The 13,910-nt window shown below is 40.3% G+C and overlaps 1 protein-coding gene across 1 annotated transcript in view; it reads right to left on the reverse strand.

Moving 5' to 3' along the window:
- ITGA9 (integrin subunit alpha 9) overlaps positions 1-13,910 on the reverse strand; it is a 288,835-nt gene that overhangs the window by 105,588 nt on the left and 169,337 nt on the right. The window contains exon 18 of the mRNA XM_074945393.1: positions 2,373-2,523. Coding sequence (XP_074801494.1) covers positions 2,373-2,523 — 151 coding nt within the window. The remainder of the gene's footprint in view (positions 1-2,372; positions 2,524-13,910) is intronic.

A 13,910-nucleotide genomic window follows, 5' to 3' on the forward strand; every position in this document is an offset into this window, starting at 1 on the left:
GCAGCAACAATAACACATTTGTTTAAATAAATGTTACTTTAATAATTACGGAGTTAGGCCAACATTTTCCTTAAGCAATAATCTTAGGCATTCTGTCTCAATGTCCCTTATACCACCAATTTTGTTTTGTCTAAGAAGATGGCTTTTTTAAAAGTCTCAACTTATTGTCCTCTCACTTGTAGTTATAACCACCATTTGCAAGTTCATTGTATTTAAAATCTATGAAGCAATACTCTGGAGACACATTGAAAACAAACCTGAGGGACACTTAACCGTACATCAAGAAGAATGTCAGAGGCAGATTAGTAAAGCCCATCATGCTAGCCATGTGTTTTTTATCCTAACGTTCCCAACTGCTGAGAAAGATCATCATGTAGTTGGTCCCTCTCCACTTCGGTGATAATCATTAAATGGCAGTTGTTGCTAAACGTTTCTATGCAACAATAGACTCTTTCACTCAGAAACTGCTCCACTAGGGGGATTCTTCTGAGTCATCATTTTTATTTGGTATTTTATGTCTGGATTTTTGCCTGGGCAATTTTCAACCAGGAACAAAATATGTATTTTTTAAAAAGTATTACAATGTGTACTGAGTATAGATGTCAGAAGTTGGGAATGAACTATGGAATTTGTGATTAAGAATATTTCAGACAAATTATATCCACCGAGGTTAGTGAGAAAGTAACATTGGTACTGATGTAGTCTCTGCACAGCTATAATCCAGTTCCCATCTGGATAAACTATGAGGCCAAAGGCAGAGTATTTTATCCTAATGAGAGAGCTGAGTGAAAGCCTGCTGTAGAGTAAAACTGCACAACAGCACTCCTGTCACTGAGACTCTACAAAGTAGTTAGTTGTTAAAAAAAAGAGAGGAGAGTGGGAAAGAGGGCGGGGGGGGCAGAACTGCAGACACATCAAAAAAGAGCGGAGATTACAGTGCAACCAGTATAGGAAAGGGATTTTGAAAATGTAAGACTATACGCTCACTTGATCTGTGGTGAACATTTTCTTAACAATTTCTAATTTATATTAGAAAGATTCACTAAAGAGTGAAATAAACCTAAAAGCAATCTCTCATTTGCTTCCAGAAATTGCTTCCTCACATCTGTCTCCAGACGGTGTTAGACACAGGTGCAAGCTAGAGCATCGAGGGCAACAGTATCATCTTTAGCTTGTTCCCAGACAGTACTTGCCAAAAGGAACAAATGAGGTGCCTCTAGTGGTCTAATTAATCCATGTGTAAAAGATACTCTACCCTAGCTACAGAACAAAACAAAATAATTATTTAAAGCACATATATTGAGTTCTGGTCCTGTTCCCACTGAAGTCAATGGAAACACTCCAATGGCAGCCAGGACAATCCCTAGAAATCTATGTGTTAAACTCCCGTTAACATCACAGTGCATACTGGCAGATGTCATTTCTGTTTGTTTAGACAAAGAGCTACAGCATACATGTAATGTACTTTGTCTGATGCGGCACATTACAATACAAAACTATTGCTCTAAAGTTCGTAAAAGTAACTGAAAATGGAATATAATGCTCAAAATTGAAGGCTAGGAGAATTACTGTCCATTAGAAGTGTTCCCGAACCTCCCCACCCCCACCCTAGAGTGGAAGAGTTTTCCTTATAACCAAAAAACTGTCAGTCTTTAAAATATATTGAATGACTTCAATGGGACCAGAATTTCACCCATATATTTTGCCGCATCTTTGCTGTAGCTTTTAACTTCTCTGTGTTAGCTCAGCATGATGTGACCAACGAGCAACAGCAGACAGAGCTTCACCAAAGAGGGAACAATTGTGAAAGCCATTTGGGATAAAAGTAAATGATAAAAATTCCCCTTATATTTTACAGTGTCTGCTCTTCACAATTTCTTTAACATGTGTTACTTCCATTCAGAACCATCTCTGGCACACCTCTATTTTAAAAGATGATTACAATTATTATTTTTAAAGAACTTAGATCCTACATCAGATTATGCTCATGAGAAATTTGAAAGACGTAAATCTAAACAGGAAGAAATCAAAGCTCAGACTCTTAGTTTTTCAATCCCAAACATTCTACTGTGAATTCTAAAACAACCAACCTCTTTCTAAACAACCACCTTTCTTTTTCATTCCCATAGCCATCTCAGCAGCAGCAGCTGGTCAGTCCGATATGATGTGTAGAAATACAGAGTCCATCATCAACACAGATTAAACTCACAAAACAAATAGCTTAAGTAAAGACCTAAGATAAGCGGGTACAACCTCAAAATTCCTTGGAGATGTGGTTATTTAACGGTGGGTCTCAATTTGTCCCCAGGTCCATTAGGTATGTTACCAGTAACATTACAAAGTCTGCCCTCGGGGAGATTGTCCTTTCTTACCTTTTGCCACATTTTGATAAAGAAGAGCTCCCTGGAAAAATTGAAGAACACGTTGGTATCATACGCATCGTCCCCAATGTTAGAGATGGAGATATTAAGTGAAATGTTCTTTACTGCTCCCAATGCCAGATAGCGGGTTTTCTCATCAACACTGTAATCAGAAGTGAACACACAAGTTAGTGCTTTGCTACTCACTCACTTTCTTCTTTCCACCTTCAATTGTTTACGAAACTAAAGTCAATATTAAAATGCGTATCACATGTGAGATGTGTACATAATGGTACCAGCACAGGACTGGGTGCCAGTAATGTCTCAGTTCTAATCCTGACTCTGGCACTGGCTATCTTGCTGGCCCTAAGCAAGTCACTTAACCCATCTTTGTAAAATTGAGATACTTATTTTAATCTACAAAAAGAAAAGGAAGACTTGTGGCACCTTAGAGACTAACACACTACGCTCACGAAAGCTTATGCTCAAATAAATTTGTTAGTCTCTAAGGTGCCACAAGTCCTCCTTTTCTTTTTGCGGATACAGACTAACTCGGCTGCTACTCAAACTTATTTTAATCTACTGTACCATCACAGAGCTATTGTGAGGATTAAATAGTTACGGCTTATACAGTGTTTTGATGATAAAGTGCTACATAGGGGCTAAGTATTGTTATAGTAATATTCAAAGATCAATGCTCTTCTATTTTGTTTCCTAAAAATGGAAGGTTATTTTAACATTATAGTAACTTTCTGAAAATCCTCTTACTTTGAGCTCCTCTGCTGAAAAGGACAAAACCAAAGAGGGCTAGTCAACATCTAGAAAGCAACTATATGCTGAAAAGGAATTTTAAGAAGCTATAACCATCCACTGAATAATAATTAGATTGGAAGTTCTTTGGGGCAGGGATTGTCTTTTTGGTCTGTGTTTGTGAAGGAACTAGCAGGATGTGGGGCTCCTAGGTGCTAACACAGTGCAAATACGTACATACATGCATGCATACATACATATCAATTTATCCTAAATCTGTCTTTCCCAACACACTTGTAATATATCTATCCCACATTATTTTCTCTCTCTCTCACACTCACACACACACACTCGTCACTAGGTATTTGCAGTACAGTTAGGCATTCTGGCCAGTCTAGAACCAGAAAAGTTCATAAATAAGCATAAGATGAAAATGTTAACACACCCAAAAACATACTACTAGGAGTTTAATGGAGGTAATGGAGTGAAGTAAAAGGGCGCATGCTGAATGTAAGTTAGAAAACTTAACTGGGAATTGGTCCTGCTTTGAGCAGGGGGTTGGACTAGATGACCTTCTGGGGTCCCTTCCAACCCTGATATTCTATGATTCTATGATTCTATGAAATAAGCAGAGGTGCCAAAGCAGCCTAAACATAACCAATCTGGAATTGATCATTATTGTAAAAGGAATCCAGTTCCACTTAGGCCTGGTCTACTCTTTAAAATTTAGGTCAACATAGCTACATGGCTCAGGGGTATGAAACATCCACACCCTTGAGTGATGTAGTTAGGCTGACTTAACCCCCAGCATAGAGACAGCTAGGTCGATCGAAGAATGCTTCCATCAACCTAGCTACCGTTGATGGGGATGTGGTGTGCCTACAACAACAGAAAAACCCCTTCTGTCAGCATAGGCTGTCACACTACAGGATTATGCCTTCATAGCTACGGCACTGTAGCTATGCTGCTATAGTCCCCATAGTGTAGTGTAACAGACCCAGGCCAGTTGGGTACAGCAGAGTAGTAGAAGGCAGATATACTGGCCCTTGGATAAGCAGTTTTCTGTTCTCTGACTGACCAGAGCAGGGGCTGCTCCAGGCTAGGATGGAAACATGCCTTCATTTAGCCTGCAAAGAGTCAGTTGAAGCCATTAGGCTAATGAGAACACCTGACTCCAATTAACCTGCAAAGAGTCAGGTGAGGCTGTTAAGCTAATGTGAACACCTGACTCTAATTAAGGCCCCTCTGATACTATAAAAGGGCTCACTCCAGTCAGGCCGAGGAGAGCCAGAGGAGAAGAAATGCGGCTGAAGAGCTGGGTAATGAAGACACACTCAAACAACTGGAAAGGGAGCCCTAAGGTAAGGGTGAAGAAGGCGTTAAGAGAGAGAAGTGGGGGAACTGTGGGGAAGTGGCCCAGGGAAATGTAGCAACTCTGGCAGTGAAAGGTCAGCTGCCAACAGCTGCTGCCTTTAGGGTCTCTGGGCCGGAACACGGAGTAGAGGGCGAGCCCAGTTCCCCCCAACCTGACTCTACAGAAACACCTCCTGGGAGGGGAAGACAGGCCTCTGTCAGGACAGGAGGCTAAACTGTTCTTGAATAAGCCCGTAGGGATGAGATAGACAGTGCAAGTTCTCTCACCAACCTCCTTGCTGGCTTATGATGAAAAGGGCTCGGTAGACTGTATCCTTGGCCCTAGAGAGAGAGAAGGGCTACGTGGAGGGACACAGTGAGCCTCTGAAGTTAGCATAAACTGCCTGGAAGCGTGGGACCCACGGGGACAAGGTCGGAGCTCTGCCACAGTAGCCATACCTTTAGTTACCATGGAAAACATGGATCATGTCATTGGGAAGGAGTTGTGTGGTGGCTCAGAAAGAAACTTCTAGCGGCATGTCAGGGGAAAGTGCCAATAAGGAATTTCAGATAAGGTGCAATCAGCAAAGTCAAAAACCTCCTTCCACCATTAATTTAACATGCACCCGCACCATGGTAGGTATACCAATGCCCGGAGCAGCACACACGGTATCATCAGGAAGTCTGCTGTCTGCCCAAGCAGCATTTCAACCCTGAAAATAGTTTAAATTACAAGAATTCCCATGGAGTCTACTAGGATTTCTACCAAGGAACCACCGTGCCTGGGACTTACACCAGTCTTATGTTTGCACGTTCTGCTTTACTCAATTCCAACTCAGAATGAAACCCTTGAAAACAACTAATTTACATGAGTCGGCTTATCTAATGCGATTTTGCATCTTCACTTCTGACTTTAGCCCATCTCTGTTTAATAGCCCAATCCTTTCAATGTACTACACACAGCCCACATACTGACCTCAAGTTGATTTCCACACATGACGAGCTTATAGGAACAGGCTCTCCTGGTAAATGGTATTGAAGTGGTAACACAAGCTAACGTGAGAAAAGACACACTATGCTTCACCCACCTACAGCTAAAGAAGATTCTAGAATCTGATATCCATAGTTACATCACAAGTTCCCTGAAGCGGATTGGGGAACTTCTGACTGAGCAGTAAATTTGCGGTAAGATATTCTAGACACCTTCCTTAAAGTTGATCCTTATGAATTCATCATTGTAAATTCTGCGGGACTTTCCCACAAAATAAAGAGGTACTTCTAGTGCCTTTATCTTCTTGGCCCATTTTGTTTATAATCTTTGCTCACCATGTTCTAAAATTCAGGCCCATATTTCAAATGACAGCTTCTCACTGTTTCAGTACAAACTGCAAAAACTGTGCCTGAATTTTTATGGCTGCAACTAATTGCAGGCACAAATCCCACCACTGAGTTGGCTAAATAACAGCTTTGCAGGTACATAACTTTCTAAATGGTATGATTTGCTCTCACAATTATGATGCAAACAAATGAAGACACAATTTTTGCAAAATTGCATCCACATAGAAGGGAGCCCTGGCTGGGACCCCACTAAAAATTTGGTATTAAAATGTCAATTAGAGTCAAATCTAGCAATTTTTACATCAGTAAAACTCGCACTGAAGTCAATGGGACTTCTGCTCAAGTAGTCATTGAATTCAAGAGGCCAAATGCTGCAATCTTAAACATTTAGGATTGAAAAGCAAACAAATTCTCCTACCAAGACATAAATGGCAAACTACTAGGATCATCTAGTAATCACAAGTACACAGAAAAAAAATAAAACATCATTAATGTGAATTATTTCCCAATAAGTTCAAAATCACAGTATTTGCATACACTTAAAAAAACTAGATGAACAGCTTGCAGGCTTTAGTAAAATCTGGATGTATGTGTTGCTTTAGCAAGTGATGAAAACTAACAAAGGATTCATCAAGTGAAGGACGTGTTAGCTGCAATGCTCTCATCATTAATGTCTAGAAGTTGCCATCATTTGAGAGGAAGAGGGGTTAGGACTGACTCCATATCCTATCCACAACTTACTTTTATTTCTGCTCATGCAAACAATAGGAAAAAGATTCCTCTGATTTTGTAGCATTTACAGATTTAATAGTCACAACCAAAGAATGCGGTCATTTAATACTGAATAGTAGAACAGTTGTTTAGAATGGTTTTTTAATAAAAAGTTAAAGACCCAGGCAGTAACACTAAATAAGTACTGCATGTGAGCATAATGTTACTACTTTCCTCAGTGCCATTATCTGTTATAGGTTTCAGAGTAGCAGCCGTGTTAGTCTGTATTCGCAAAAAGAAAAGGAGTACTTGTGGCACCTTAGAGACTAACAAATCAGACGTCTAGAATTATAACTTTCAAAAACCAGTCGGAGAACACTTCAATCTCTCTGGTCATTCGATTACAGACCTAAAAGTTGCAATTCTTCAACAAAAAGAAACTTCAAAACCAGACTCCAATGAGAGACTTCTGAATTGGAATTAATTTGCAAACTGGATACAATTAACTTGGGCTTGAATAGAGACTGGGAGTGGATGGGTCATTACACAAAGTAAAACTATTTCCCCATGTTTATTCTCCCACCCCCCACTGTTCCTCAGACGTTCTTGTCAACTGCTGGAAATGGCCCACCTTGATTATCACTACAAAAGGTTCCCCTCCGCTCCCCACCTCTCCCCACCCCCCGCCCGGTCTCCTGCTGGTAATAGCTCACCTTAAGTGATCACTCTGGTTACAGTGTGTATGGTAACACCCATGGTTTCATGTTCTCCATGTATATAAATCTCCCCACTGTATTTTCCACTGAATGCATCTGATGAAGTGAGCTGTAGCATTTATGTAGCATGTATGTTCAAATAAATTTGTTAGTCTCTAAAGTCCCACAAGTCCTCCTCTTCTTATCTGTTATAGTGAGATATATCTGAATGAAGGCATTTGTGGCAATGTTAAATTAGCCACAAATCTTTCACGATATATTCCTCCATAGAAGAGGAGGACCTGATTTTTAAGAGAGCACTGACTGATCGCAGATTACAGCGCCAACATCAAATTCACATCCTTACTGAATTTTGTGAAAAGCCCCAGTGGTTCGAAGCTGACAGGAATTCAGATCTTCATCAGAAATGCAACAGAAGATTGTGTTTAAGTCTCATTTTAAGAGACTAGTTTCCTGAATCATTAAATCTGAGTACATCTGGAATGAATCAGGTACACTTTCAGCAAGAAATGGATTAAGAAAAAGAATCTGCCTATTGGCAAGGGAGCTCCCAAGCCCTGTTTACTGCTCTGGGGCATGATGTCATTGAGCATGGAATGCCTGCTGTGATGTATGAACTGTACTACCAATATGATGCCATCCTTCTCCAGCATCTGCTGAACATTAAACAGGCTAGCTGCCGAGTCAAAATATGTCAGGAAAGCTGTGTTGTCACCCTATGGGAACAAGAAAATAAACCAAGCCATGCTTCATTGCAACAAGCTAAGACAAACAATCTAAGGAACAAAAATCAAACAACGGCTTTTGTTTTATTTTCACTGAATGAAAAATTTTAAAGTGGCTAAACTTTTCCCCCAGATACATGGTTCAAGTCAAGGCAGATCATCTAAAAATAAGAAAGCATAGACCTAAACCTAAAAATCAAGGGGCAATCACTAAGCAAATTTTAAAACAAGAATAGAATAGAATTATACTACACAGTATGTATAAGTGGAGAGCTGGGTGAAAGTTGTGTGAAAGACTATATATAGCTATAGGTATATTATATATGCACACACAATAAATATATAATTATGTCAGCTTCTGTATAAGAAAAGGGAGTGGGCCTGATACTCAGAGGTGCTGAATACCTGCAGACCCATTGACTTAAAGAGGATGGGATGGGGGATGGTCAGCCCTTTGGAAAATATCAGGCTCCAACCTTCTTCTAGGGATCAGGTTTAGATTAATTAACTAAAACCTTCCCTTTACTCTGAATTCATTGGCTCTAGCACGAAATATAAAAAGAAAATACTTTCCTTTCCCCCCCTAAAGTTATTGACAAAAGGAAACAATTCTAAAATGTCAGGACATGAGAGGTGTCTCTTTTAACCTGCTCTCATCTTCTGTCCCATTCCCTGATCCCCTTTGCATTGCCTTCACACAGTGATGCTGCAGTCATCTGGGAAAAAAAAGATTGGAAGGGAGAGGGCTACCAGAAAAGATCTACAACTTTCATTCCCTCACCCCCCAAGATGATGGTGCTTTAGTTACTGTGCATCTGGGGAGACATAATCTACATTCCAAAAAAGGTAAGCCTGGACTCATCCCCCAATTTCCTTTACTAGTCAGTAAAAAACACATATTGTACTTAACCTCCCTAACCTCTGCAGATTACTCACAGGGAAGGGAAGGAATGCAACAGGACTTTCTCCTACCCTGTTGGTCTGGGTCACCATTTTCCCCATTGATATTCCAAGTCTTATATCCCTCACACAGTAGAAGCTGTAGTGCAGACAGGATCAACTGAACAGGATTAGACAACACATGGGTACCAAATGCCTAAGCCCATCTGAGTCCTAACTTCTATGGGTGGAGCTGTACCAATGGGAGAATTAAAGGGCCCACTTTTGCCAATGCAGAGAAGGCGTGGGTGGATAAATAGCATTCGTCCTGCAACAAGCAAAAATCAGAGCGCTTCCAATGCCACTGTTCAGCCTCACTCATAATGAGGCACTGAATATTAACTACAGCTGTAGGGAATGATTATAACAAACCCCCCAACTATGCAAAATTCACCCCGTTTGGGATTTCGTTACCAACTCTAAATTCAGACCAGACTCTCTAGAGAGATTTGCAAAGCCTTTAGGCGAACCTCAGCCAACTTATGGTTTTGAGTGAAATCTGACGAAACTCGTCACTTCACCTGGCTTTGACAGGAAAACATATGAAGATCGACAGTTTAGATTGTGCTTGATTTGGGGAAACTGCAAATCTTAGGGGTAGCAGACTCATAACAAATCCAAACAAAAAAAACGTTCACACAAACCCACGTGAAACAAAACCACTGGATGCTGCATAGCTCTGATATTGTCCCTTTCATTCCCATAAGCACTCGAGGTCACTTCTCACAGTCCAAAAGTCAATCTTGACTAAAGCTGGGGTGTCTGCTTGGAGGAGCTACTGATTGGTCTTTTGTTAACATACTTTGGGGGGGCCAAAATCCTGCTGTCTCCTCAGCAGCCCTCCCCCTGCCCCCACTGGTGGGATCCGCTCCAGAAAGGAAGGGGACAGCACTTGGAGACTTTGATCTACAGCCTCTGTGGACCATAGAGCTCTGTAGGACTTCCTGGTTTCCAGGTCAGAGGACTTCAGTGTACAGGCTATGCTAGGAAAGACGGGTGGCTAGCTGATTATAAAACCATTCTCCAGATGAAGGAGCAGCACTTTCTGCATGGGGGCTATATTACTACAGTTGCATGGCAGCCTAGAAGAGGAGAGGGGGATTCTTTACTCTCCTGGTCCCTGTGGAAAGAATCCTGTCACACAGGCTAGTTAGTCTGTACACACACTGGGGCCCAGGATTAGGTCACAAAAAGTGAAAGTCTGATCCAATTTTTCCTTCTTTTCCGTGTCCACTTTTTTAAAAAACAAGAACACAGTTTAATGGTCCAGAAGAAGGAAGGCACAAAAGATTACACATACTGTCTGGCGGCTGTCCCTGGTCATTACTGGGGGATTGCAACAAAGGAGAGGTTACTGCTGTGGGATTAAGAACAATTATTACAGCATTCTCAGCCCTTCTCTGGGAATGCCAAATAGATCCTCTTTCCCAAATTCAGTTTCCTCACATAGAGGGCCGGCTCTAGCTTTTTGCCGCCCGAAGCAAAAAAAAAAAAAAAAAAAAAAAAGATGCCCAGAATGCCGCCCCTGGAACTGTGCCGCCCAAGCACGTGCTTGCTTTGCTGGTGCCTAGAGCTGGTCCTGCTCACATAAATCTCACATCATCCCAACTGACATGCCAGTGTTCAGCGACATACACTTTCAATTTTTTACATTTTAAATGGCATGTGCAGTGTGTGAGCAAATCCATGTGAAAGATGCCACCCCCTTTCCCCACCCCCCACTCTAGTTACACTCTTCAAAAAACAGGTAACTTTCTTATATTACTACTTATTTCTACAGAGCCACAGATGTGTAAGCCTTTCCAGGCAGAAATAAAAAGGCTAACGGGGGCCTGATTCTTATCTCACTCATGCTGGCTTTACATCAGTGGGATTCTCTTGATTTCCGTGGAGTTACTTCTGATTAACAACAGGATAAGTGAAAGGAGAATTAGGAACAACATCCCTGTCAAATCTATAATCAAAAGCCCCAATTTTATACACACAGATCCAGGACTTTGTTCTCATAAGCAGGCTCACTGAAGTCAATGGGCTTGCACACATGAGTTAAGTTTTTCACGTGTATGGGTGTGTGCAGGATCAGGCCTAAAATGAGAACAGAGAGAGAAGTAAATAAGAGGATGGAATAATTACTCCCACTGAACAGGAGGTAGGTGCTACAGGTATGCAATGTGGATCCCACACTGATTACTTAAAAAAAAAAAAAAGCTACTGCTTATTATTTAAAAAGGTCAAAGGAATGAGTTATGTTGCAATGGTGGATTAGCATAGATAGGCCCAGTAGAAGTACTTTAATACATTTTGAGGAGAAATTTAGTACTTTGTGCCATGACACTTCGATGGATTAAATCTTTAACAATGACAGCAGGCAATACACATTTCCTGAGGAAAAATGAATCTTTTAGCAACTGAACTCCTTGTGAAATCTGACAAAACAGGTTGGATTTTGTTTTCTCTTCCTGGAATGCAGGAGCAAAATATGGAATCAATTAGTGTGCTCGGTTGAGCACAGAAGAGGGAAAAGGGGACAAAAAGTCCTGTACACCAGTCACTTATAGATCACAACCAACGGGTATTTAACCAGGGAGGAAAACTCTTAAAAATGTACAGGGAATTTGTTACACAGTAGCAAGTGATTTATGTCAAGAAGATATGCCTAATTAAGATATTTTTAACTGAGAAATGAATCAGTATGGAACTCAGCACATACAACATTATCACCAGCAACTCCTCTGTTTCAAGCGTTTTGCTACCCTCAGCAAACAAGGCAACTCACCGACTGATCTGTACAGCAGCTCAGCTTTATTGGATTTTGTAAACTGCAGTAAAAAAGAAAATTTGTCTAGCTGCTGTCAATCTGTGCAGTATCTGTTGAGCTTAGATTTCTCAATGGCAGCTAAAATACATGACAATATTGCAGTAGTTCAATCCTTCTCTTTGGTGAGACTGACATAATTGGTTATTAGTCCAAGAAACAGTACTCTGACCTACAACCTCTTTGGTATAGAATGATCTATCAATGCAGAGATGTCCATGAAGAATGCAGGGTCTTATATTAGTTCAGTAGTTACTTCAAAAGGGAAGTGGCCACATATCTTGAAAACCCTGCTGTAATCAAACCTTCAGGACAGTCATATTCCAGTGGATATATTCTGGTGATGATTACAAAATAAAGTTGCGTTAAGTCTCATTTATGCACAGTCCCTGACTGGGAGAGAGCAGCGCATTGCAAAGAGAGAGTAGGAATCCATATTCTTTTATTGCCACTGGATTTTTGAGCTCTGTAATCACTCATTACTTGTTGGTTCCATTACCATCTGGAGTGATTCAATCACTGTACGCTCAGCAGGCACAGGACTGGCCATTGCAATAGATGTTTTTGCGTGTGATAGATTTATGATGCTCTGAGTGCCACTGGCCAGATGGAAACCAAGGAACTATTCCTTCATCCCAATGCACACTCAATGGAAAACATTCAGCTAGTTCCCTAAGATGATGCTCCCACTGCAACTTACATTATATTCTGTTTAATCACTGGCTCTGCTGGTAGCCCTTTCAGGAAACTGCAAATCAGATCCTTGATGTGATGCAACAAAATTATCCACAAATACAATATGCACCTCATTAGCAACAGATCATAGCTAAGAATAGAGCTGGGCTAAGAATAAAAAGCCTGCTTCTTTGAAATAATGAACTATGAATATTTAGTTATTTATATACTACACGATATTTGAAATGTACTGCACACACAAGTACAAAAATATTATAGTAGGCATTTTCATTTTATTCCTTATGTTACACCAAATTGCTTTGGAATGACAGTCAGTTATTCTACAATATAATAATTCTAAGTGATGAAGTTGTTCATATTACAGTGTGATATCACAGCATGATTGTGTGAGACATCACATAGGAAATTATAAATCCCCACATGTCCCACATTTACCCTTCTTCTTCTAACTGGAAAGACAAAGGAGCCTCTTAAATCTTAATACTGTCCTAGGATATTACTAGGAACAGACCACAGACTCTAAGTGTCCTTTGACCCAATAAATTAATATCATATTGGACATGTATTTCAAGTGACAGCACCTACTTCAATGGACTTGGATCAGGCTCCAAGAGCACTGATCCTTCCTTTCTAATACTGAGATTGATAAAATTCCAGAGTGCACTAATTTTTCTTTTGGTTTCTGTAAAGCAGATAATTTGGCAAGATCTCTCGCTCTGAATAAACTGACTAGGATAAACAGACTATAAAAAAAATTGATTAAGGAAGTTTTTGTTTAATGCATGATAAAATAAATGGTATAAAAACCCTTCATCTGTTATGAAGGCCTATAGAGCAAGAAAAAATAGATCCTATCAGAAAAAGTAATTAAGCTCCAAATGAAAGGATATTCTTTTTCCTCATCACCACTGTTTTGCTAAGACACTGTGTAGGGGCAGAAAACCACAAAGCGCAGGCCATGAAACATGAGGCCTCACTGAAAACCAATTCCCATTGCCTGATCAAAGCAAGATAAGCTCTGTGGCATGAGCTCAGTCAAACTTATGAAACATTTTACTTCCTACACTAAGCCAGAAGCTTGCTGCTTTTCTCTACCAGTTTTCAAATCTGACCAATGTAAAAACCTTTTTTTTAAAAAATCACAATATCTATAGTTAAAGGCTATAGACTAACTAATAAAAGCTGTTGAACTTCAAAATATTGTTTATTCCTTTTTGGGGGCTCATACAGTATCTGTATTCTTAAAATATTTAACTACTTTCTATGCTATTCCGCCATTGTTGGTGAAAAGCAAAGGTACATCATAACACGCATTTATCTGCTACTTCTGGATTCCCTCAGCCCAGATTCTGTAACAGTTGGACATGAAACTCTAGATTGTAGTGAAACTATCAGGGCTACATTTTTAAGCACAGGCTCCTGCACCAGTTGAAACAAAGGGAATTTTACAGTTGACTTGAATGGGAGCAGAAGCAAGTCCATAAGTTGCATTTACAGTTTGCACCCA

The sequence above is a fragment of the Natator depressus genome, chromosome 2 (genome assembly GCF_965152275.1).
Source record: "Natator depressus isolate rNatDep1 chromosome 2, rNatDep2.hap1, whole genome shotgun sequence".
Lineage (NCBI taxonomy): Eukaryota > Metazoa > Chordata > Testudines > Cheloniidae > Natator > Natator depressus.